At 36.2% G+C, this 26,334-nt stretch overlaps 1 protein-coding gene and 1 non-coding gene across 2 annotated transcripts; one reads left to right on the top strand and one right to left on the bottom strand.

Annotated features, from left to right (window-relative positions):
- The first annotated feature begins 7,123 nt into the window (after positions 1 to 7,123).
- TRNAT-UGU (transfer RNA threonine (anticodon UGU)) lies at positions 7,124 to 7,195 on the top strand. The gene has a single exon. It is a non-coding gene; the product is annotated as a tRNA-Thr (tRNA).
- Positions 7,196 to 11,954: 4,759 nt separating this feature from the next.
- Positions 11,955 to 19,346, bottom strand: LOC133302826 (FIP1[V]-like protein). Its single transcript, XM_061502651.1, has 9 exons — positions 18,987 to 19,346; positions 18,464 to 18,636; positions 18,113 to 18,239; positions 17,789 to 17,854; positions 17,610 to 17,681; positions 17,108 to 17,209; positions 16,830 to 17,023; positions 14,699 to 16,283; positions 11,955 to 12,562 (listed from the first exon to the last, which is right to left on the bottom strand). The coding sequence occupies exons 1-9, from the start codon at positions 19,344 to 19,346 to the stop codon at positions 12,020 to 12,022; spliced, it is 3,222 nt and encodes a 1,073-aa protein (XP_061358635.1). The 3' UTR covers positions 11,955 to 12,019.
- Positions 19,347 to 26,334: the final 6,988 nt, after the last annotated feature.

Here is a 26,334-nt window from a genome sequence, read left to right as displayed (position 1 = left end):
GCCAGGCCTAGCGCCCTGTGCGTGGGCGATATATTTTACTGCGAATTACCCAAAATAAGGCCCAATTGGAGTGCAAGTGAAAATAGGTTTTCCCAAAACCTAATAAAATGATCAGAAACAGAAGAAGAGGAACTCTGGATGATCGAGAAGAGAAAACAACAAAGAGAGTGGAGATTCCTTGGAGCTTCTTGGAGATTCAAGGATTCGATCATAAGATGGAAGAGCTTCATCTTCCTTTTTCTCTTCTAGGTTTTAAATGCTATTTTCTTTTATTGTTATTTTGTCAGACATGAACATGTATCATTTATCTATTGGAACCCCTTACCTTGTTGAATTTTATATTTATCTATTTTAATTGAATTTATCTTTTCTTGTTCTTCGTTCTATAATTCTATTGGAACTGATCAATCTAGTAGGATTGCGAGGGTTAGGGTTTACAATAGGGATGTTGGAATTCTAATTCCTGACAAAGAATAAGATAACTGTTCATGTACGCACTAGGAATAGGCTACATGAACCGCGAGATGTTCTTGCATTCTGAAAGCACTTTTGAAATCATTTACAATTTTTTTTTAATTTTTTTAGTTTATTTCATAAACCACAATTGCTCTCAACCTATTTTGATTAATCCAACAAGAGAAGAATAGTTATAACAACTTAGGTGCCTCAATCCTCGTGGGACGATATTCTTACTCACTCTTTATTACTTGGTACGATCGGTGCACTTGCCGATTTTACGCAACAGCAGTATCAGTCAAAGACAAAAAGAAATACAGCTTTGGTCCAAGAGAATTAACACATGCAAAAACTATATGTTTAGGAAATAAACATAACAACAAGCATAACACGAGTTTTCATGCATTATGGTTGAGCATGTGAATACAATATACAGAGACGAAGCAAGGAATATTCTGGTCAAGAAAATATCAATTTATTGCCAGACCTCTAATAAATTATTCTTGTGAGGATATTTAGCAACAACCAATAAGTTGTTGATAAAATCCGATAGTTTTTATTAGGTTTACTTGTTGTTAGCTATTTTGGTTTGTTATACGTTTGTTACTATTTCTTTGTTTGTTACTATTTCTTTGTAACAGTTTTCTGTAACTACGTCTATTTAAAAGACCTCAAGGAATTAATGGAAAGTAATTCAATTGCCTCAACATTTCATAACTTCCACATTCTAATATGGTATCAGAAGGTAACAATCCAGACCTTCAAACCTTTCATGCATAAAAGCTGTGTTTTTCCTACTCTTAAACCTATTTTTCTTCATCACCATGACTGAACCCACTCCACCTGAAACCATCAAACCTTCAGATAGTCGTTCTCCTCTATATCTTTCCCCAGCTGACAGTCCTGGGGTTCTTCTCATTAACATCTTGTTACGTGGTGACTCCAATTACGATACATGGAGCAGAGCCATGAAAAATGCGCTTGATGCCAAAAATAAGTTAGGTCTCATCCTTGGATCCATCCAAGCTCCTACTAACGCCAATTCTGATGAAGGTCATGCTTGGCGTATGTGCAACTCGATGATATCTAGGTGGCTTCATAATACTATCGACCCTCAATTACGTCCTTTCATAAAATATTTTCCTACTGCTAAACAGCTTTGGGATGATCTCAAGGATAGGTATTATGTGGCTAATATTCCCTGAATCTATCAACTCAAAAGTCTTCTTCCAAATATCAAACAGCAAGGCTCTTCTATTAGTTCCTATTACACACGCCTTCGTGCCATTTGGGACGAACTTGGGGAACATTACACATCTGATCCTTGCTCAAATGGGGATCAATGTCCTGTTACCAAGCTTCTCAATAATATTATTACCAATGATCAGGTGTATCAATTTCTCATGGGCCTTGATGAAGCTACTTTCGGAATAATCCGTTCACAAATTCTCAACACCAATCTGTTACCAACCTTAAATCGTGTGTATTCAATGGCTACTCAGGAAGAAACTCATAAAACCATCGTTCGATCATCACCTGATCAAGCTGATGCTGTTGGTTATGCTCTTCAAACACACGCTCCTGCACCACCTACTGCCAAATCCGCTTCCCAGGTTCGCATATGCTCTCATTGCGGCCGTCCGAATCATGATATTTCTCGGTGCTTCTTTCTCCATGGTTTTCCTCCTAAAACCACCGGACGTGATCGTTTCAAGCCAAAGAGCACTCCTGTTTCAACTCATGCTGCGATTCTGCCTACGCCATCAGCAAATCATGTTGCAGCGTTCAATCCAGCCTTAACTCCTGACGTGGTGCAACGTCTACTTTCTCTTGTGGACAAGCCAAACAATGAATCTCAACAATTAACTGGTAACATTGCTATTCCCTCTTGGTTAGTAGATAGTGGCGCCTCTCAACATATGACAGGTAACATTAACCTGCTCAACAATATTGTTCATATTGCTCCAACTCAAGTTGGTTTGCCAAATGGTTCTACCACTATTGTTATCCAAGCTGGAACTGTCTATCTAGCCTCACAGATAACATTGCATAATGTTCTGCTTGTTCCTAATCTCACATGCAACTTGATTTTTGTATCTCAGTTGTTACAAGCATCCTCTTCTGTGATTACATTTACTAAAACTGAATGTTTGATGCAGGACCTCACCCAGAAGATGCCGATTGGATTGGGTAACTTGGTTAATGGAGTATATGTGTTTCAGCCGTCCAAGCATCAAGCATTTGCCACTCAAGCTGATTCTACCTTATGGCATCAACGTTTGGGACACCCTTCACATGTTGTTTTGTCATTAATTCCTTGTATTCCGTTGCCTCTTAGCAAAAATAAAGATGTTGTTTGTGATGTCTGTTGTCGAGCAAAAATGACTCGATATCCATTTCCTTTAAGCAATAATAAAACCACTGCTTCTTTTCAACTTGTGCATTGTGATGTATGGGGACCGTATCGTTTGTCTACAATTACTGGAGCTCGTTATTTCCTCACCTTGGTCGATGATTATACTCGAAATACATGGGTATATCTTATGTCAGAAAAATCAGAAACTCATAATTTAATCAAACGTTTCCTTACCATGATCCAAACACAATTTGCCACCATGGTTCAAGTATTTCGAACAGATAATGGCACTGAGTTTCTCTCTTCTTCTATGCATAAGTTATATTCTGATCATGGGATTGTTCACCAAACAACTTGCATCGATACTCCTCAACAAAATGGACGAGTTGAAAGAAAACATCGAACCATTCTTAACGTTGCTCGAGCTCTCCGTTTTCAGAGTAACTTACCTGTTGAATATTGGGGAGAATGCGTACTTACTGCTGTTCATCTTCTCAACAGAACACCTAGCACAAACCTTGCTGGCAAAACTCCATTTGAACTTCTACATGGGCATTCTCCATCATATTCTCATTTACGTACGTTTGGTTGCTCATGTTACGCCGTGGTTCGTCCCAAACCTACTGACAAGTTTGCTGCTCGTTCTACAAAATGTGTGTTTCTTGGTTATCCGTTTGGAAAGAAGGGTTGGCGTTTAATGGATCCTGACACACGCAAAGTTTTTGCATCCAGAGATGCCATTTTTCAAGAGACTATATTTCCTTTCATTTTGGATTCAACATGTGCTCCACCTGAGTCTCCTCATGAAGTGCAATTGCCTTCCCATATACTTCCAGTTCATCACCATCCCTTGGAAGCTGTATCTCCTCATGTTCCTCCACCAGATCAGTCTTCTTTGGTTTCAGAACAAACTACCTTGGATGACAGGGGGAGCAATTCTCCTTCGTCCTTTGCTGAAGACACTGGTGCACAGGAAGCATCATCCGAAATTGCTTCTCCTACTCAGCAACAAAATCAAGTGTTCTTGCCTAGAACTCATAGGAGCCGTCGTCCCCCACGATATTTGGATGATTATTCTTGTCATTCTGCACAAACACATATACTCCATCCCCAGTCTCCTACTCCATCCGCTTCTTCAGGTGTCAGGTACCACATTCAACATTTTCTTTCATACAAACCTTTTACTGTAAAACATAGACATTTTTTGGCAGCATTATCTACAGAAGTCGAGCCTCATTCCTATAAAGAAGTCGCTGCTGATACACGCTGGTGTGTGGCTATGCAAGCAGAAATTAAAGCTTTGCAGGATAATAATACTTGGACCTTAACTACTCATCCTCCAGGAAAGCATGTCATTCCATGTAAATGGGTTTATCGAATCAAATACAAATCCGATGGTAATGTGGAACAGTTTAAAGCTCGTCTTGTAGTAGCTGGAAATCACCAAGTTGATGGAGAGGATTTCACGGAGACATTTGCTCCGGTAACTAAAATGGTGAGTGTTCGCACTTTTCTATCAGTTGCAGTTGCTAAAAATTGGGACATTCATCAATTAGATGTCCATAATGCCTTCCTCCATGGTGATCTCAATGAAGAAGTATATATGCGACTTCCTCAAGGGTTTCATGCTGATAATCCTTATCAAGTGTGTCGTTTACAAAAATCCTTATATGGCCTTCGACAATCACCACGCAACTGGTTTGCAAAATTATCTTCATCTCTTCTCAATTACGGGTTTATTCAGTCAAGGGCAGATTATACACTTTTTACTCTAACCCGAGGTGAAACATATTTAGTTGTACTCATTTACGTGGATGACATTCTTGTAGCAGGCAATAATGTAGATGCTTGTCGCAAGCTTAAATTATATCTCAACTCTTGTTTCCAAATCAAAGATTTGGGTCCATTAAAATACTTTCTTGGGATAGAATTTGCACGCAATTCTTCTGGTCTGTTTATGTCTCAACGAAAATATGCTGTTGATATTCTAAGTGAAGCTGGTTTACTTGGATGCAAACCCACTGAATGTCCGATTGAGCAAAACCACAAGTTTGCTACTGTGGATGGTCCTGATTTCGATGATCCTACCAGATATCGTCGACTCATTGGCAAATTGGTTTACTTAACTATTACACGACCTGAGCTTTGCTATGGTGTCCATGTTCTCTCCCAGTTCATGCAAAAACCGAAAGAAGAGCACTATAATGCAGTTTTGCGGTTACTACACTATGTCAAAGCTAATCCTGGCCAAGGTCTTTTGCTGTCATCAAATTCTGATCTTCAACTCTATGCTTATTGCGACTCAGATTGGGCTAGTTGCCCTCTCACTCGCAGATCACTCACTGGGTTCTTCATCCAACTTGGTTCATCTCCTATCTCTTGGAAAACCAAGAAACAACCTACGGTGTCTAGGTCCTCAGCTGAAGCGGAATACCGCGCCATGGCATCTGTAACTTCTGAGTTAATATGGCTTAAATCTTTCCTTGCTTCATTAGGCGTTCTTCATTCATCCCCTATGAAGTTGTTTTGTGATAGCCAGCTGCTTTGCATATTGCCGCAAATCCTGTGTTTCATGAACGTACTAAGCACATCGAATTGGATTGCCATTTTGTTCGTGACCATGTTCTTAGCAAGACCATCTCCACCGCTCATATTGCTTCTGCAGATAAGCCGGCCGATATTTTTACAAAAGCATTGGGGAAGAAACAATTCAGTTATTTGTTGTCCAAGTTGGGAACTTCTCATCTACATTCTCCAACTTGAGGGGGAGTGTGAGGATATTTAGCAACAACCAATAAGTTGTTGATAGAATCCGATAGTTTTTATTAGGTTTACTTCTTGTTAGCTGTTTTGGTTTGTTATACGTTTGTTACTATTTCTTTGTTTGTCACTATTTCTTTGTAACAATTTTCTGTAACTACGTCTATTTAAAAGACCTCAAGGAATTAATGGAAAGTAATTCAATTGCCTCAACATTTCATAACTTCCGCATTCTAATAATTCTGGTCCAGAAAAGCTCTTCATACACTGTTCTACTAACTTATATAATTAGATTTGCGGTTAAAATCTTTCACAACCTTTGGCATCGTATATATGTTCATCCCGGTTGCATTGAACTCAAACTAAATTCATATGCCAAAGCTATATATATTCCAAATACAAGATATTAGCTTCTAATCTAACGTACATAAACAAAAGTAAAGTAACATGCAAGTTAGCTTCTGAACAAGGGGGGAACTTGGCCATTTATTTTTTATTTGGACAGTAGTAGTGGGTTAACTAAACAGAAAAGGGTAATTACTGAAATCGATGGCCCTTGAGAATGGTCACAGTTTTTTGTATTGTGGCAATATTCCACATGAAGCATGCCACGTTGAATAACATATATATGACATGTCCATGTGTTTGAGATTATCTCATTGGGGTAATTACTTTGTATTCTTTTCAAAAAAATATTTATCATTTTTCAAAAAAAAAAAAAAAAAAAGTGATTGGTTCTTTTCCTATAATGTGAATCAAATGTGGTGAAGGTCTCTGAGGTAAAGTTAGCTTGAAAATATGCATGCCATCAGCAGGTTTGCTCACCGACTATTTTTTTTTTTTTTTTTTGTAAACTGTCACTGACTATTTTTTTAAAATTATTTTAAGTTCTCTCAAAAAGTTGAAAATAATAATAATAATTTCTTGAAAGTTAATCCAAGCAATTTACAATATCAAAAAAAACTAACCCTAGCCAAATTAAAATAGCATTGCTATAATAAAACTTGTTTGCTTTTTCAGCGAATAAAAATATTTGATGAAATTCTAAACACAAATGTCATATTAAGGTCATAAGGGGCCGTATAATAGATAGGAAATTTCCTCTAGTCCTCATATTCAAAAAAATAAGACTATGTTCCAAATAATGTCACGAAGGGAGAATGTGTTGTTGACGTGGAAGGATCCCGTATTTATTTTCAGAAAAAATTGAGAGAAAATAATGAACCTGGACTCTTGTGAATTATTTGTTAGGAATGTGGTTTGTCTATGGTTTTTGTCATTGACCTTGGTTTTATTTCTTTTATTTTTCTTTCTTGCTCTCGATCCATTGTTAGCTTTTTTTCATGGTTTATTCAAGTTATTGCCACTTTAATATCTCATTATTATTTTTGTGTGTGGCTTAATTATATATCTTCAATCTTTACAATGTTTTGTTGTTCTTAACAAAGGCGGAGGCATGCTACTGCTAGCCATCAAAAAAAAAAAGTTCAGAAATCGCACGGCAACAAATAATGAAAAATATTTTTCACGAATATCGATGGAAGTAAATAAGCCCCTATAGCTCAGTGGTAGAGCGTCAGTCTTGTAAACTGAAGGTCTGTAGTTCGATCCTGCATGGGGGCAATCAAGTTATATTTTTCATCTTTATTATTATATGTTGAAGATCAGATTTCAAAGAGCTCGTGGTTGCTCCAACCACTTATTATTTTGATGATCTAAATAAAAACAAAGGCAAATTTCACAAATCACCAATCTGTATTAGTCAACTCCCAACTCTAATCTACATCACCTATGCTGTGACCTTACATATTTTGTTTTGGGTTTTTCAGACGGAATTTCCACAGTGGACGAACCCAATGATAACCTTTGCAATTAATTCCACAAAGAAAGCATCCAAATCAAAACTACGAGAGTGGATCCTCTTATGGGAAAAAGTAGTCATGTGATCATATTATTTGATCACAACCACTCATTAATGATGACATAAGAGAGAGAAAAATGTATAATTTTTAAATGAGTGGTATGATCAAATAACATGACCACATGACCACTTTTTCACATGAGAGAATCCATTTCTCAAAATTACTTTTCATCCTCCACGTCATTGCCATCAATGCCACTAGTTTCTAATATCTCAATGAATCAAGTGGCATGTTCTAGGAATTCTCAACCACTTCTTTAAACTTCCGACAGTTTTGTAAATTTTTTGTATTTTTTTTTCTATGCGTCTATTATTTATCATGCATAATTTTTTTTTTTTTGGATACGGAAAACAAAAAACTAACTACACACCAATCTAGGTGTAGACACCCTCGTTAGGTCATTCAAAAACAGATGATAGCACTTAGGAGGAGGATCTTTGAACACCGTTAGCTCCGAGTGCAGTTTAAGACCTTCACCTGCCAACCAGTCAGCTACAGAATTTGCTTCTCTGTAAGTGTGGGATATCCTGATGGTCCAAGGCTTGTGGATAAAGGACTGAATCCTTCTAACTAAAGTAGCGCAAGGGCTGAGCATATCGCACTCTTTGGTAATAATCTGGGTGACTGTGGAAGAGTCACATTCGAGCCATAGTTTAGCAACCCTTCTCTCCCAGGAGAGCTCCAGACCAATAAGAACACCCCATAACTCGGCAAGGAAAGAATTTCCACAACCATTGAACTTGGAGAATCCTAGGATCCAGGCCCCACTACAATCTCTGAGGACCCCACCACATCCCATCTTCCTGGTATCCTGAACACAGGCACCATCGGTGTTCAGCTTGAACCAGCCTTCTTCTAGGAAGGACCTCCTTCCTAGGGTTAGGGTGAATACCAGCCGAAAGCAACAAGGAGTCAGCCAGCTCAATATTAGACACAAAATTCTTCACTCTCAGGCAAAGACTGGTCGGACTAGAAGATTTGTCATTGAAGACAAGGTTGTTGTGATCCTGCCAGATGAACCAACACGCTACACCAAAGGTTCTAGGCCAACTTGGGACCATTCCTTTCCTACGAAAAGGCTTGAGATTCCGCTCCAGCCAACGAGGGAAACTGATGTTGGCACCCCCCTAAACAAGGAGAGGACCCTTCAGGATAAGCCAAACGGAAGCGACCCAGGTGCAATCTCTAAAAATGTGATTGCAATCTTCATTAGGAGCCCCACACCGAGGGAAAGTAGGCGATGAAGCCAGGTGCCTTTGAAATCTGAGTGCATTTGTCATTAGCTTATTGCCAAGGAGAAGCCAAAGGAATGTTTTAATACGTTGGGGGCCTTCCCACTTCCAGGAAAGTGACCAGTTGGCCTCACCAGCGGCGGAGACAGGGGGCAAAGATGATTATAGGTAGAGTTAACACTAAACCTGTCGTCCTTAGAGAGTTCCCAGCAGACTCTGTCTTGACCATTATCAGGGTGAGGGGGTGTAATCCCAGCGATAAGGTCGATAACATGGTTAGGCAGCATGTATTTAAACTTGATCCAATCCCAAGCAACCGAAGCAGTCACGCAGTCAACCACCTCCAAGTGTAGGGAATCCTCTGGGATATTACAAGAAGCAACATTAACAGACTATGCAGGTTTGGAATCCATTTGTCGAGCCAAAATTTCGTTTGAGAGCCATTGTCGATGATAATCCTGGATCCAGAGGTTGGAGGCATTACTCCTTGTGATGATATCCAAAATAAGATCCTCCCCTATGCGATACTTGCTCCGAATGACCCTAGCCCAAAGGGCCTCAGAGTTTGTTAACAGACTATGGCCAAGCTTTAAGGTGAAGGCTTTGTTAAAGGAGCGCATATATCTCAGACCTAATCCTCCAACACTGTGATGAGAGCAGGGTTTATCCCAATTGACCAAGTGAATTTTCCTATGGGCTGCCGTGGAACCCCAAACGAACCCACGAATGCTTTTTTCCACAGCGTCGCAAACAACAAAGGGAATGACTGACGTTTGCATTGAATACATAGGGAGAGCCCCAATGACAGATTTTGCTAGGGTAATATGTCCTGCGATGGACAAGGACTTGGCATTCCAAGAGTTTAAACGGTCATTAACCATATCCAAAATATGGAAAAAGGATTGTCAGTTGACCCTTTTGTGATGAATAGGGACCCCTAAGTATTTGCCAAGGTCACCCATAGGTCTGAAGCCCAAAAGATTGCAAAGCTCTTCTCTTATAACATGGTTGACATTCTTAGAGAAGAAAATTCATGTCTTGGAGTCAATGACCTTTTGCCCTGAAGCATCACAAAACAAACGAAGGGTCTCTTTAATGCAAAGAGCTTGGTCACAGGAAGCTTCCGCAAACAACAATATATCATCGGCAAAGAAAAGGTGGGAAATTGGAGGAGCCTTCTTTTCCAGAGACACAGGTTTCCATCTTCCCTCCTGCATGGTCGCATTGATGAGATGCCCCAACCTCTCCACACATAGAACGAAAAGGTAAGGGGAGATAGGATCTCCTTGCCTAACTTCTCTTGAGGGAGAAAAATCGAAAGTTGAGCTGCCATTCCACAAGAAGTTCATCGTTGAAGTCGAAAGGCAGCAATCAATGAGTCTAACAAGGTTATCAGGCAAGTTCAGGTCAGTAAGCGTGTCGTGGATGAACTGCCAACTTAGACGGTTATAGGCCTTTTCAAGGTCTAGTTTGATAGCGATCCAACCCTTGGCTCCTCTCTTGTTCCTCATGGAGTGAATAATCTCCTGAGTGATGATTACATTGTCCGAACCCTGCCTACCAGAGATGAAGCTGAATTGGTTAGGGGCTATCCAAGAAGGCATAAACTCCTTTAAGAGGTTGGCCACTAGTTTGGTGATAATTTTATAAGAGGTATTACACAAACTATTAGGACGAAAACCCTTAATAGTTTCAGGGCTATCTGTTTTAGGGATAAGACAAATAAGAGTTTTATTAATCTCCTGAATTCTAGATGGGTCAACAAAGCACTCTTTAACAAGGTTGCAGATTGACCTTCCCACTACATTCCACTGAGATTGGAGAAAAACTGCATGTATGCCATCGAGCCTCGAAGCTTTAAACTTTCCCATGCTAAACACCACCCTCCTTATTTCCTCATCAGTAGGTAGTCTCCCGAGGGACATAAAGGCGTGATGGTTAAAGGCAGGAAACAACCCATTAAGGGGAAACAGAGGCATGTTCACAACGTCTTCTTTGTAAAGATCAGAAAAGAATGTGGTTGCAAGATTTACCAGCTCCTCAACCTCAGAAACCCAAACACCGTCGTCATTCTTCAGAGTGTCTATCCTATTCCTACGCCTTCTGATCACTGTAGAGGTATGAAAAAATTTGGAGTTTTTATCACCATAATTCAGCCAATGGCACCTTGATATTTGATACCAAGACAATTCCTCTTGGATCAAGATGATCTCTAGGTCCCTCCATAACTTCCTTTGAAGGGAGGAGAGATCATTGAAAGGAAAACGCTCAAGGTGGGAGTCTGAGCCCTGTAACCGTGCATAAATTCTACGTTTCTCCTTAGCTTTAGCTTTAAAAATCTGGTGGTGCCAATCAGTCAGATATTCCTCAAAAAGGTTACGAGCCTGACTCCAACCATCATAAGCATCCCAGCACCTTCTCACTATACTACCAAAGCCATCTTCTAAGAGCCAGCCTGCAAGGAAGCAGAAAGGCTTAGCTCCTCTGGGATCCACCCTGGTGGGTTCATTTATGAGTAAGATTGGTCTGTGGTCAGAACAGAAGAAAGGGAGGTGAGTGAGGAGTCTGTTTGGCCAAGCCAGATTCCAGCTCTCATTAGCACAACCTCTATCAATCCTTTCCTGAAGTTGACCCCTCTTCCACGTAAAGGGAGGGCTTTGTAGCCAATATCCACCATGTCACACCTAAGGAGGCAATCTTTGAAGTCTTGTAAGCTCCCTCTCCCCCGCCAACCTTCTCATTGGTGTTTAACAAGGTGTTGAAGTTCCCAAGCAAGACCCAAGGCTCAGTGCAGGACTCGTAAAAATTACAAATGTCAGACCAAAGGGATCTACGCTCCAAGCTGCGAGGAGAGGCATAAACGAAAGTGACTAAGTCAAAGAATTGTTAATCTACCAGAAGAAATATGTCTTTACCTTGTGAGATCTAACCTACAAGAATAGCAGGGCAACCCTACTCTGACAAGATGGAGCTTTAGCCAGAATATAATGTGTTATTTACAGCCCTCACAATATGGGTTATTTTATTAATCCAAAAATCGACTCGATTATATAATGAAGGTCAGGGTTATTTACAGTCCTCACAAAATAGCGCTACCAATAAATTCGCCAAAACTATTAAGCCGATAAGGCTTTATTCCAAGTCAAAGAAAATCAATCTATAATCTCAATCTTGTCAAGGAGAAAATATAATTTCGGCCTAAAACTTTTGTGGATTAACCATGTTCCCTCATAGTAGCTGTGTCCCCTTCATCGAATCTGAAGAATAATCAAGCCCTCAAATAACCGTAAAAATTAATTACCAACCCAGCGCCTCTTTCGAGCTGGCCTATGTTGCTTGATTTCACCTGTATCTATTATTGAGTCATTGTTGAGCTTCAAACTCTCTTCTGCTTCTTTTTTCATTGTGATAGGCTGCTTAAAGCGCTCCCTACGTTTTTCCATCTTGGCTATTGAATCAATAATCCTTTGATTGTCATAACCACCTATAAACTGGTCACAATTATTTTCTTTTTGTGATATTCTCTTCTTCACACCGTCAGTCAGTGCTGCACCTTCAGAAACATCTCTTCTGGACACAGAAGCCTCTATGTATGGTTCTTCTGTTACAATCTGACCTTCCTCAATATCCGAGCTTTCTTCTTTCTGCCCCTTATCTGGAAGGTTCTGAAGCCATTTCTTGTTTTCATGGTTGCTCTCATATTTTGAGGTGTCGAATTTGATGGCCTTCTTGTGAGATTCATCAAAACCCACAAAAGCTCTCTGCTTCTTAGATATCCCCTGATCGATATATTCAAGCCTACCATTGCACAAGACTCCGGATTTTCTTGCATGAAACTGCAGAATCATGAGGACACATCACAAATTTATAATCAAACCAAACACCAGGAAAATATCAACACATCTAACAAATAAAAAACACTAATGTTGGACACATGCAGTATAATGCATGTGTGATAAATGTGAGTCGCAGAGTAAAGTGCCAATTATAAACATAGAAACTAACAGAATGCACACAAGCAGTAACAAACCATTAAAGTGACATGGTAAATAAAGGTATTAGCCACCCTCTTTCAAGCTTTGTTCATGAAATAAATATGATAACAATATGACATACAATAGTCATTGAAGTTATAGTCAGCTTAGTCATCCGTTCAATATAATACAGTATACAGCATCTTCAAGTTAAGCTAAACGCTTCTGGACCAATCTAATTATGAGAAATACGAGAACTAAAAGTATGAGTGACACTGAAACCATAAAATTTATATCAGACCAAGATAATCTAAGCATGAAGGCTATAACAAATTAAATCTGGTATAGGGTGGACAATGTCTTTTCAACACAAAATAAACAAACAATAAAATAAATACAGCTTCATGCTACCAGTCATCTGCTTTGGAGATCATTTTAAAGAACTAAAACTCCATGTTTTCTTAAAAAGCCCTTAATACCAAAACCAGAAACTAGTCACTACAGCATACATATCTTAATCATACCATATGCGGACAAGCACTATTAGCAGAGAAAGGTAAATGAGTGAGAAGACATCATATAACGTTAAAATAAATTAAGAGTATCTTAGATAATCTCTTAGGAATGGTTTTTATATTCCTTATATTTCATGATTTATTTCCTTATTTTAGGAGTCTACTATTAGTATAAATAGAGATTAGTACTTTGCAGTTTGTATCACATCACATCACATCTTTGCCAACAATATCAATATAATTTTATTCTTAGTATTCGTTTTCATCCCTATATACCTAAATCTCTATAATTTCAACAAGAACCCTTGGTAAGGTCCAAAAGCTGGATCAAATGTGCAAGTCAACTTTTTATATTAAAAAAAAAATCTACTTGAAAAACAATGCAGACTTTTGAAATTCTCTCCCCAGTCTACGAAAATAAAGGTAATCAAAAGCATAAACAACATAGAACGCCCATCAAGCTCTAAGGATAAATTAGAGTATATTAGTAATAGATACAAAATTGTAACAGATGTTCTATCAACTATTGCTCATTCTTGATGAATGTTATTATACGTGATCAATATTATTCTTTTATTTGCTGGAACATTTGTCCATACAAGGTTAAGTGGCAGACTTCCCAATGCAAGATTATCTAACTGTTCAGAAATTCAAAAATCAATGAAAAATGTGCCAGAAATATATGTCCAATGTGGAAGCTCAATCAATTAAAACCTAAACCTAATATAGAAAACACATTAAGGCCAAGAATTAACTCAAGCCAAAGGATCAATGGATGTGGCCCCGTATCAGACATGCTAATTAACCATGTTGATGGCAGCAAGCTTAATCACCACAACCCACTACCATATTATGTCACATTCCCAGCACAGCTTATATACTTATTTGTAGGCTGGTTTAGAAGAAAGGGGAAAAAGAAGAGAGGAAAGAGAGAGAGAGAGAGAGATTTTAATCTATGATCAACAACAACCAAGCCTAATCCTACTAGAGGTGGAGTTGGCAAATATAGATGACACCCCAATATCACTGTATTATAAATATCACTGAACAATATGACAAATACGCAAACATATTTGACACAACCTAAGCATCTTCAAGCCATATTTATCTCATTTTAGTTGCAGAAAGGAAGTATGAGATTCTGTGATCAACAAAAACCAAGCCATATCACTAAACAATGACTTCTAGGAACTTCACAGATTTACTACCTGAGATTCTCTTGAATTTAGCTTGATAGTGATATTGAACCTCACATCATTACGACATGGAATCAGTTCAAATTTCGAAACCATTAAAAAAAAATAAAAATTGAGAAGGAAAAGATAAAAACACAGTAAATAATTGGAAGAGTGAGGGCAGTAGTGCAGTGAACATTGAATGAGATAAAAGCAACCAAAAGAAATAAAGCCCAACAAATGTTGAGTAGCTCATATGTACAAAGCACAGTAGTACAGGTTCTTAACCATAGTTTCCCCAACTTTACCTTTCCTTCGCCATTAACCAAGTCAACTGATTTCCTGCATCTCAGCACTGCTTGCCCGTGCTTACTTGTGCACGTAATCTTAGAGCTACCTTTTATACAGTTCTCAGTACCTCTCCTTGGCATACATAGAGATGCTGCACGAGTTTCATGATGCCTACGAATAATGTCATCCTCAGCCCAGTTCAGAAACTCAGATGGTGACCTGTTAAACTGATACTCTTCTACAGGATAAATTGTGAGATCTTCATCCTCGGTAGTATCAGTATAACCACAAGACCAGTCACAGCCTCCATTGTCTTTAGCATGTTTATACCTCCCACGATCCCCAAAAGTTTCACTTACTCTTGCGCTAAACACATAATTTCTCCCTGAATCTATATAAGATTGTCTATGATACCTATAATTTGAAGTCTGGTGATGTGTATATTTCTGACATTTATCTCCCATTTTCCCATACCACAAGTTATCCAAAACTAAAGAGGATCTGTCACAAGGTCTTACCCTTCGGACAGATCTCCAATCTCTATCAATATGTGGAAACTGTTCTTCATGTTCATTATCAAAAGATTCCATTTCTCTATCAGCAGCAGAAGTGGACATTATATAGCTTTTGTTTTGAAACTCAAACTCACAATCATAAAAATCATTATTGCAGTTTCTGTCTCTAAAATGGGACTTGCCATTCATTATTCTCCTTTGAGTATCCCTCTCCTTACCAGGAAAAGATGAATGTTTTTGCAGAAACAGCCTTGATTCCCCATAAGAGTGAGGACTCGGGTCATCAGAAGAGTACCTACAACCAGCACGATACCAATCTCTCTCTCTGTCCTCACTATCTTCCATTCGAGAACTTGGTTTAAAAAAATGATCCCTCACATCCCCATTTTTTCTGTCATATCGGTTTATATTCTCCCTGAAGCTTTCTTGATCTTCTCGATATGAATATTTAGAGTGCACTGTCTGAACTGGGTCATTAACAACCTTTTCACCACTGTAATAGCAGGATCGTTTTGCTTCCCTATTATAAGAAACATCTCTTCTTTTATGACTGACAAAACCTTGCAGTTGTCCTTTATGTCTGTCATAACTGGACATGAGGATGGAGGAGACATCATTTTTATTTTCAATGTGCTCATTCAGATTCGAACCAGGCTCATGTCTAACACCTTGATGCCTCCATTCCTTTTCAAATGGACCTCTAGTTCTTGAATAATAAGGTATATTTACTGCTTGTCTGTTGAGACTCTTGTTCTTTGAACTCTTACAATAAAGTGGCAAACACTCCTTCAAGTCGGTGACAGAATTCATTGATTTCCGTCTTAAAGGGCTAAGACTTTTCTCATCATCAACCTGTACACTGTTTTCTGATGCCTCAGAATCACTGTCACGGTAGGAAGTCAGGCTATGCTCTTGATCACCAAGTGACAATTCCGATTCAATCCAGCATGGATCAGAATTGCATGTGTCTATGCCACCGCCTTCCTCTGCTTTTATTTCTCCCCCTGGTATTTCTGCAGTGTCTTCAGAATGTTGGTCTGCTTGATTCTGATGCTCATCTTCATCTACACCAGGAATCAGGCCACTTCTGTGGAAAGCAAAGTCCACATAAGTTACGTGAAGTTGATTACACCAAGTCCAAATCACTAAACAATAAGTGACTTCAAGAAAACATTGAGAATTATAACAATGAACTTATGGGTCAATCGAAGGGGAAAAACTGGAAGTAATTTACAACAAAGAATTAATTTGTAACAAGAAATGCTGACAAATATATATAAGAATTGATTAACCACAGAATGGAAACTAATATATTTTTAGGATGAAAATTAGCTGCAGTAAAGTACTACACTACTACTGTTATGTAGTATGTCTTTTGCCCAATAAGACTTCACAGATAAGCAAGACGAAAAGTTGACGACAGGACATTTTTATGTTTGGCAAACCAAAAACCATTCACATATCTATATTACCATATATTTTCATCTTAAATTTGATAAACTTAACCATACTTCTAACATGGAATATTCAGAAATGCAGAAAAGCCTCAATGAAATTAAAACAGATTTATGTCCAAGAATCCTCACAACAAAATATAATATATATAAAGCAATCACTCGGATCCAGTATTAACCTTTCCTGAATAGAAGAGTCCTCTGAATTTTTCACATCTTCCAACTGATCTTCGGACAGAACATCCTCACGTTCACTGGAAGAATTGAACATATTTCTGTTATTGCCTAAAATAGATTCCCCTTCTAATGATGTATCCATTACAATGCTATTTCCAGAACCAGAACAATCGTCAGAGGACTCGAGCACCTTGATCTGCTCCGAAACAAGAATAGTTACAAAAAAGACATAAGACAGTTACATTACAAAAATTGTGGTAAACTTCGAGTAAGTACACACCTGTATAATAACATCAGAATCCCTACTGCGTGGACGCCTTACATCTATGGATGGTTGGCGTTCAAACATGCTGTCCTCAACCTGAATTGCTCTGCCTTTTGGCTGAATTATCAAATATCATCAAAGCCCAAGTTCATATTAGCATGCAACATTTCATAAGATAGCTTGAAGAAAATTTAAAATATATTATATATATATATATATATATATATATATATCAAAAGTGGTAAAATAAAAATAGGTGTAGGTGTTAAAATTATAGGGAAGAGGTGAAAAGGGGGAAAAAGAAGATCTGAATATAAATGTGCGAGTTTGAGATGTGAGATGTGTTACAAAACATTAACCTGATGCTCCTATTTATGCTAATAACCTAGGTCAAGCACAAGTTTAGTGTATAACTAATACAAGCCCATGCCAGCAAGACTGCTAACATGACTCCTAAGACATGAATAACCGTAATATTCTAATTCTAACAGTGGGCAACTACTTAAGATCAGCATACCAATTTTCCATCTGATGAAGGATAAATAACACTCCCTGAGACAACTTGATCAATATGCTCTCTCATGGCTTCCTGAAATACTTGTCTTGGTCAGCAAGATAGGACAATAGAATTCACCATAATAACAAGACATATTACCTAATTGTTAACTTTACTTTTACAAATATTATGTTAAATACCTGATTCAATTTTGCAGACTCATCAACAGAAATACCAGTTTGCAGGGATGTTTGCCAAAGTTGCTCCTGCATTCAGTAGAAGTGTAAGGTTCTTATCATTTGAGCAATCCACAAGTCTCTAACTAAAACCAAATGTCAATTATATCGCCGCTAAAACATTAAACAGATAACCTGCTGACTAATGCCAAAATGATTGCAGAAATTCCAGTACTGATAGCTAGAGAAATGGATAAATTATGCTAGAATCTAACCAGAGAAACCAAGGGACAAGCATCATATAGAAGCTACAAGATGAGATCTTTTGGCCATAATAATAATACCCACCAATGAAGCACAGTATAGTTTCCAAGTGCTCTCATTAAAACCAAAGTTGAAGTAATCTGTTTTCTCAACTCCAGGAACCTTCCATGGCTTCTCCTTTAATGTATCAATGTTTACATTAAATATACTCCTGCAAGTAAGGGGGGAAATCAGGATACAAGATAATATTTACGGATGCTAGCTAAAACATAATACGTCCAAAATACCATAATCATTGCAAATTTCAGTATTAGGGACTGTGATCACACAGAACTCTACCATGATACATAGCTTACTAACACCATGTTTAGTTTATCAAAGAAACAAAATTAACCGAGTTCTGCATGGACTACATATCAAAATGCACACACTAACCAGTACCAAGGAAGAAACGATCCATATCCACATTGAACCACCATAGGATTTGCTGCAGCACACATATCACCATTCTGGCTGCCTTTATTCAAGGATGGACAGTAGGAAGCCATCCCCATGGACGTATTGGCATTCATATTATTCACAAACATCGACCCTCTACTCCTCGTGTACTACACAAATGAATCGCAATTCACAATAAACAACCCAACTCGAAAACTTAAAAGATTGAAACATGTCTCCATTGCTTAAACACTACCACAATGCCATCTACGATGGCAATTAGGAAGCACAAAAAATTAAAAAAAAAAAAAAAAAATACACAGAGTACCACTTCAACTGAGAAAATAACTAAAAAAAGATCAGAGAAAAACGGAAAATAATCAAAATATCACTCCATTTATGAAGCGAATCTTTTTAAGACACTGCTTATTCATTACAGTATCCATAAACAATTGAAACCGCAATATCCAATTCCAAGTTTTATCCAAAACAAAATAAAATCGAAATAAAAAACACAAACCTTCGCCTTATGATGAAAAAATCTGGAACCGTGACCACCTCTGATCCCATTTTTGCTCACCAATTCCGAACCGTGATCATCACCCTCATCCCCATCACCGTCTTCATCGCAACCAACAACACCGGCAGGAATATCTTCGTCATTCAAGACGATATTCAAATCGTCATCGTCGTCGCTGTCGCTCGCAACACAATTGTCATTCACTGAGTCATTGTTCTTCTCCTGGTCAAGATTGACACCATTACTGTTAGCATTGGCTTCCTCTTCTTCTTCTTCTTCTTCTTCTTTGGGGAATGTATTGGGAACTTCAACGTCGGTGGCGTAGAGTTCGCCGAAATCGTCATCGTTAAAATCTTCCATTTTCAGTTACTGAGTGTGAGTGTGAGTGTGAGTGTGAGGGAAACCCACACCCCAAAGTACTACTAACGCCACCTAAAACCCTCACAAAATCTTAAACCCTAGCAATCATATTTTGTGACTTTTGTTTTATTTTTTATTTTTAAATTTTCTATCTTCAAACACAAACTCTTTTATTATAAAATACTATAATTTTTCTTAAAAAATATAATATTATGTTGTTTAAAAAGATTTTTTTTCCATAAATAAATATACAGGTATATTCTTGAGGAATATGTTAAAAATTAGATATTTTTAAATACACTAATATTAAACTATTTTCATTTAAATGATCAGGAAGTTCGAGTAATAAACCCCTCCGGCATTATGTAGCAATTTATCTTTGGGTTATGTTTATCTCATTTTATATGAGATAAACATCTCTCCTACACACAAAAAAGGGTTGGGTCTCACCACTTTTTTTTCTTCTCTCCTCTTACATGTGGGTCTCACTTATACTTTTATTTCTACAACATGAGGTAATTCTTTTCCTACAACATAAGAAAAATATATCTCTTTATCTTTATAACCGTTATAAAAGTTAGTTATTAACATTATTTTGTTTTTGATCAAAGCATTTTTGTAATCTTATATTATAAAGGAATTTCATTATGTGGAAACCTTGTTGACGTGTCGCATTGTGGTTCAATTTCACCAATGTGTTCACACTACAACATTTAAAAAAGTTTCCTTTAATGGTAAATCGGTGAATATAATAAATACAAAAAAGAATTATATTTTCAATTGACAGGATTTGTTACTTTAAATCAATGGTCAAGATTGCTTATTCATTGATTTATAACTACTAAATCACTCTTTGTCGTCATCTTTGTTTTTTAAATAATTGATGTTGATCATGTAATCTAATCGTTTTTTTTAACCTTTATTCAGTTTAATTCAAATCTTTACGTTTTTTGAAGAAAAAAAATAGGATATTCATTGTTATTAAAACAAATGACTGTTTTATTCCATGAAATGACTGTTAAAAAACGGGATATTCATTGATTTATAACTACTTAATCATTCTTTGTCGTTATCTTTGTTTTTTAAATGTTTATTCAGTTTAATTCAAAAACTTCACATTTTTTAAAGAATACAATTCTTTTTACTCGAAAAAAAATTAATTAGTAAAAAAAAAATATATACATATCCCGACCTTTGTTCCTTATTTTCAGATTTTTAAATTTGAATCTTTTATTAACCTCTTGATTCAGTGGAATCAGGTATGAGTGTTTTGTTATTAGAAAAAACTTCTGTTTTATTCCATGAAAATCTCATTTATAACTACTAAATCACTCTTTTTTCGTCATCTTTGTTTTTTAAATAATTGATGTTGATCATGTAATCTAATCGTTTTTTTTAACCTTTATTCAGTTTAATTCAAATCTTTACGTTTTTTGAAAAAAAAAATGGGATATTCATTGTTATTAAAACAAATGACTGATTTATTCCATGAAAATCTCATTTATAACTACTGAATCACTCTTTTGTCGTCATCTTTGTTCTTTAAATAATTGATGTTGATCATGTAATCTAATCATTTTTTTTAACCTTTATTCAGTTTAATTCAAATCTTTACGTTTTTTTGAAAAAAAACAGGATATTCATTGTTATTAAAACAAATGACTGTTTTATTCCATGAAATGACTGTTAAAAAAACGGGATATTCATTGATTTATAACTACTAAATCACTCTTTGTCGTTATCTTTGTTTTTTAAATCTTTATTTAGTTTAATTCAAAAACTTCACATTTTTTAAAGAATACAATTCTATTTACTCGAAAAAAATTAATTAGTAAAAAAAAAAATTATACATATCCCGACCTTTGTTCCTTATTTTCAGATTTTTAAATTTGAATCTTTTATTAACCTCTTGATTCAGTGGAATCAGGTATGAGTGTTTTGTTATCAGAAAAAACTTTTGTTTTATTCCATGAAAATCTCATTTATTACTACTGAATCACTCTTTTGTCGTCATCTTTGTTTTTTAAATAATTGATGGTTATCATGTAATCTAATCGTTTTTTTTAACCTTTATTGAGTTTAATTCAAATCTTTACGTTTTTTGAAAAAAAAATGGGATATTCATTGTTATTAAAACAAATGACTGTTTTATTCCATGAAAATCTCATTTATAACTACTGAATCACTCTTTTGTCGTTATCTTTGTTTTTTAAATCTTTATTCAGTTTAATTCAAAAACTTCACATTTTTTAAAGAAGACAATTCAAAAACTATAAATCACTCTCATTTATACAATTCCTGATACGCATTATTCTTCAACGTCGATGATTGCTTCTGTGTTTTTTCTTCTTACACAAAATATGTGTTCAAAATATGATTTTTTGAAGGATGTTAATCCTGCCAAGGAGGACTGGAGGATTAAGGTGAAGGTGGTTCGGACTTGGAAAGTTCCTAACTTTCAGCGTAAAAATTTGGAGGACAATCTTGAAATGGTTTTATTGGATGAACAGGTTGTGTTCTGTGTTTTAAAAATCTTCCATCTTTGTTTTGATCATTTTAGTTAACGTTGTTGACATAAGTTGGCTCCATTCTTTTGTAGGGTGGTAGGATCCACGCCACTGTCAAAGGTACCTTGCAGGTGCGGAATAAAATCAACGAAGGAGAGTGCTATTTTATAAAAAAATTTGGAGTTGGATTCAATAGCATGTGTTTAGGCCAACCAAGCATCAGTATCGTTTGTCTTTCAACTTGAGGACTGATGTTAAATCGATTGTTGTTTCTGATATTTGTGCGAGTCATTTTGATTTTGTTGATTATAACATCATTGAGAAAGAAACGTCTGACTCCCCTTATTTAGTCGGTAATAGATTCTTCCTCACTGTTATCCTTTTTTTAATTATTGCGGGTTTTATTTATTTCCCATACTCTTTGCTGCCTTTTTTTAATTTTTAAACGTCATTGGTTTATTCTGTATCATGACTATTTCCTTATTTTTAAACTCTTTGCGGTTATAGTTTTGTGTTTTTAATGTTTTGTCACGAGTAATCTTATTCTGTATCATTATTTTTTTCATTAACTGTGTTTTTTATGTTTCTGTATTCGTTTTTTATTATTGCATAATTTTTTTCACAAACTCTTTGCTGCATTTTTTGTTGTAGACGTCATTGGTTTAATCTCAGGAATTGGGAAAGTTTGTGATCATGTGGTTTCTGGTAGGAAGACAAAAATGGTGGTGTTGGAGCTTGACGACCTGAGGTACTTACAAATGTTTAGTTAAATGAATTATTTTTGTCCAGCTCTGTTAGCTTATATTTTACGCTTATTAACGTTGTGCTTGCTGCAACTCACATGTAGGGGTCATAAGTTGGAGTGCACTTTGTGGGAGCATTATGTGGATGAGGTCCAATCTTTTTTGGTAGACAACGACGATCCTCATAACGTCCTGATAGTCCAACTAGGAAGGATTAAGTGTTTTAGAGGTATGTTTTTTTCCAAACAACGTTGTTTTAATTTTTGCTTTTATAATCAGTTTTTATGCACGTTATTTTAATTAATTTTGCTTCTGTATTCAATATTTATCTGAACCTTTTAACTCAATAGGTAAGGTCGGGATAACAAATACATAATATACAATAAGGATTGTAATGGATTCAAAACTGAATGAGATTGTTGAGTTCAAAAAACGGTGTGTACCTTCTTTCTTCAGCACATTTATTCGGTTATTGATTAATGGATTTTCATATTTTTTTGATTTTTTAATTATTAATTGTTGCGTTATAGTCTCTCAATTGATGGTGTGGAAAGTAGTACAAGGATGAATCAATTGTCTACTCAGTCATCCTATTCTTTCGAAAATGATTTTCTTAAGGAGACTGAAAAAAAGTCTATCAGTGATGTGAAACTTTGTGTTGAGGTAAATGTTCAAATTTTATTTTTACTTTTCTTTAATTTTTACTTTCCTTTAATTCTGTCAATTTTGTATTGATGATATTTTATGTTAAACTGTGATTGCTTTAATTAAGGTAACTACCTGCATCACATACGGGACTATAAAGGCAATTGAGAGCAAATACAACTGGTGGTACAAGTCATGCAAAAAGTGTCCATTTTCTGTTTATAAGGATTTTGAGAAGTGATATTGTAAGAACTGCCAAAAACATTGGGAAGATTATTATCCGAGGTAAAATATTCTTCTTAGTTTATAACCTGTCTTTAATCTGTATCATTCATGTACGTTGCTGATATACAATTTCGCAAAACTCCAGATTTAGTGTTCAGGTCAGAGTTGTGGATAACACAGATTCCACATCCTTTATTCTGTTTGATCGCGACTGTGTGTCTTTGTTGGGAATGAGTGCTGCTGAATTGCGCGAGCTGCATTTCAAGAGGGTTTGTTTTTTAATTGATGTGTTATGGTTAAAATGTATTTTTTGTCGTTTTGTGCTCTCTGTTTGCGTTGTCTATGTTCTGTTCTTTTTTTTTTAGAATAATATTTTTTAGGGTGCCGATTTGGATCAATTTCCAAATGAGTTAAATGTTCTGAATGAAAAGTCAATGTTGTTCAAGATAAATGTTAAGCAAAAGGATTTGAACACAAATAGTGAGCCCAAATATCAAGTTTCCAAAATTTGTATCAGCGAAGACATAATTTCAGCGTTCATTAAGTCTCTTATAGATCCAAATGTATGCTACTTATATATTTCTTTTAGATAACTATTTTTCTTATACATTGTATTTTTTATTACGTTTTCCTGTTGTGTTATATATATGGATATGGATGATTCCAATGTGCCATTTTTTTTATTTTTTACAGATCATCTTGGAGAACATTTGTCTGCAACTTATACTCAATATGGTGAGCACAAATCCGATTTAATACGCAGTTAAAAATATTTTTATATTAAAAATGTCTTTTGTTATTTTTGTTACATTTTTGCTTTGTGTTACAGATACTGATGTCAATGACTCCAGTGTGCCAACTATTACCTCTATCCATCAAGGTCTTTATATTAATTTTCAATTTTCAATTTTCAAATATTGAATCACAACTCTTTGTTCTTGTTGGCCTCTCTTTTTTTAGTTTTCCATTCGTTATCCTTTGTGTTACAATTATGGATATAGATGATTCGAATGTGCCAATGTAGTTTTTTTTTTTTTTTACAAAGTATTTTTTTTATAGTCTACTATTTATGGTGAAAACGGTGCTCATTTGGTTCATCTAATACATGAAAAAAAATTGTGTTCACATGTCTTTTTTTTCCAATCATTTTTTCTTTCTATTATAGATATTTATATAAACAATTTCAATGTGCGAAACACGTTTTATATCAATGGAGGTCTTAATTATAATTTCAAATTATATATTTGCTATTACAAATAAAAAACTTCCTGTCTGACAACTAAGCTTATTTCAATCTAAAAATATTTGTATATGTTTAGATTATTGGGACGCAGGGGATCCTACTTTTGTTTGCGAACATTGTGGAGCACAAATGTGGTATGCAGAAAGAACTAAGAGGGATCGTAACCCAAGTATGCCGCAATTTGGATTGTGCTGTGTCAATGGAAAAGTTCAACTTCCTTTGTTAAAAACTGCTCCGGATACATTGCTTCAATTGCATGTTAATTCCAATATGACGAACTGCCATTTTTTGCGAAATATTAGAGCGTACAATATGATTTTTTCCTTCACCTCCTTTGGAGCAAAAGTGGATGGATCAGTAAATCAAGGTTCTGGCCCTTACTGTTTTAGAGTTGGGGGGAGAGTTCATTATTTAATTGGCAGTCTTCTGCCTGCTGATAGTCAGTCTCCAAAATTTGCTCAACTTTATATTTACGACACTGAGCATGAAGTGCACAACAGACTTGGTTGTCTAAGGTATATTTTTTTTTTTACCCAATTCTCATGTTTCATATGTGGAGTATCTTTTTATGTTGAGTAATATGAATGACAATTTTTTTATTTATTAAATTTGCAGTTCCACCAGTATTGAAGATATGTTTGATCCTGAAATTATCCGATTATTGAAGGTGATGTTCGATAAGCACAACAGTATAGCTCAGTCTTTCAGGTACGCTAGAGACCGTTATAAGGAAGATGACTTTAATGGTGTAAAGTTGAGGCTTATTCGAAGGCGTGGTAGTGATGGAAGAGTATTGCAGCGCATCGATGTGAAGCATCCATTATATCTTGGCTTGCAGTATCCATTGTTATTTCCATACGGTGAAGACGATTATCATGATGATGTCCAGCGTACTGTATCCAGTGGTAGGAAAAATGCAAGAGCCATGATCAGCATGAAGGAATTTTTTTCGTTTAGACTTCAGATGCGATCTGGAGAATCAGAAATTCTACATCGATCAAGGAAACTTTTCCAACAATTTCTGGTTGATGCATACACTATGATTGAGTTTGAACGGCTTAATTTCATTCGATATAACCAGAGTCATCTGAGAGCTGAGTTGTACAAAAATATAAAACATTCATTAGATAGCGGTGAAGATGCAGCACTGAGCACTGGAAAACGTATCATTATACCTTCTTCATTCACAGGCGGACCTAGATATATGGCTGAAAATTGTAAAGATGCTTTCGCAATTTGCCGTTGGGCTGGATATCCTCATCTTTTTATAACAATTACCTGCAATCCTAAGTGGCCAGAAATTACACGATTTGTTAGGGCCAGACAGCTGATCCCTGAAGATCGGCCTGATATTCTATGCAGAGTCTTCAAGTTCAAATTGGACCAGTTGCTACATGATTTAAAAAAGGAAAATATTCTTGGCAGAGTCATTGCATGTAAGTATATTATAAACTTGATACTCTTTTTGTTAACTGGATTTTATACAAAAAAATGTATGTCATGCATTGAATCTTTCTATAACGTTGTTGTATTCTTATTATTACTTATGTTATATTCTTTGAATGTAACAGATGTTTGTACAATCGAATTCCAAAAGCGCGGACTACCTCATGCTCATATTCTTC

Source organism: Gastrolobium bilobum, unplaced genomic scaffold, assembly GCF_033153095.1.
Source record: "Gastrolobium bilobum isolate Gb01-03AN ecotype WA unplaced genomic scaffold, APGP_CSIRO_Gbil_v1 utg55758, whole genome shotgun sequence".
NCBI classification, from domain to species: Eukaryota; Viridiplantae; Streptophyta; class Magnoliopsida; order Fabales; family Fabaceae; genus Gastrolobium; species Gastrolobium bilobum.
Note: the sequence above shows the minus strand (reverse complement) of the source record. Positions and strands in the feature narration are given on the sequence as shown.

Excerpts from the sequence above, each read along its gene's own strand:
- LOC133302826 (XM_061502651.1), bottom strand. The coding sequence starts at position 19,346 with ATGGAAGATTTTAACGATGACGATTTCGGCGAACTCTACGCCACCGAC. Across the intron at positions 17,210-17,609 it reads CTTCATCAGATGGAAAATTG|CCAAAAGGCAGAGCAATTCA; the intron begins GTATGCTGATCT and ends TTGATAATTCAG. Across the intron at positions 17,024-17,107 it reads ATTCTGATGTTATTATACAG|ATCAAGGTGCTCGAGTCCTC; the intron begins GTGTGTACTTAC and ends GTTTCGGAGCAG.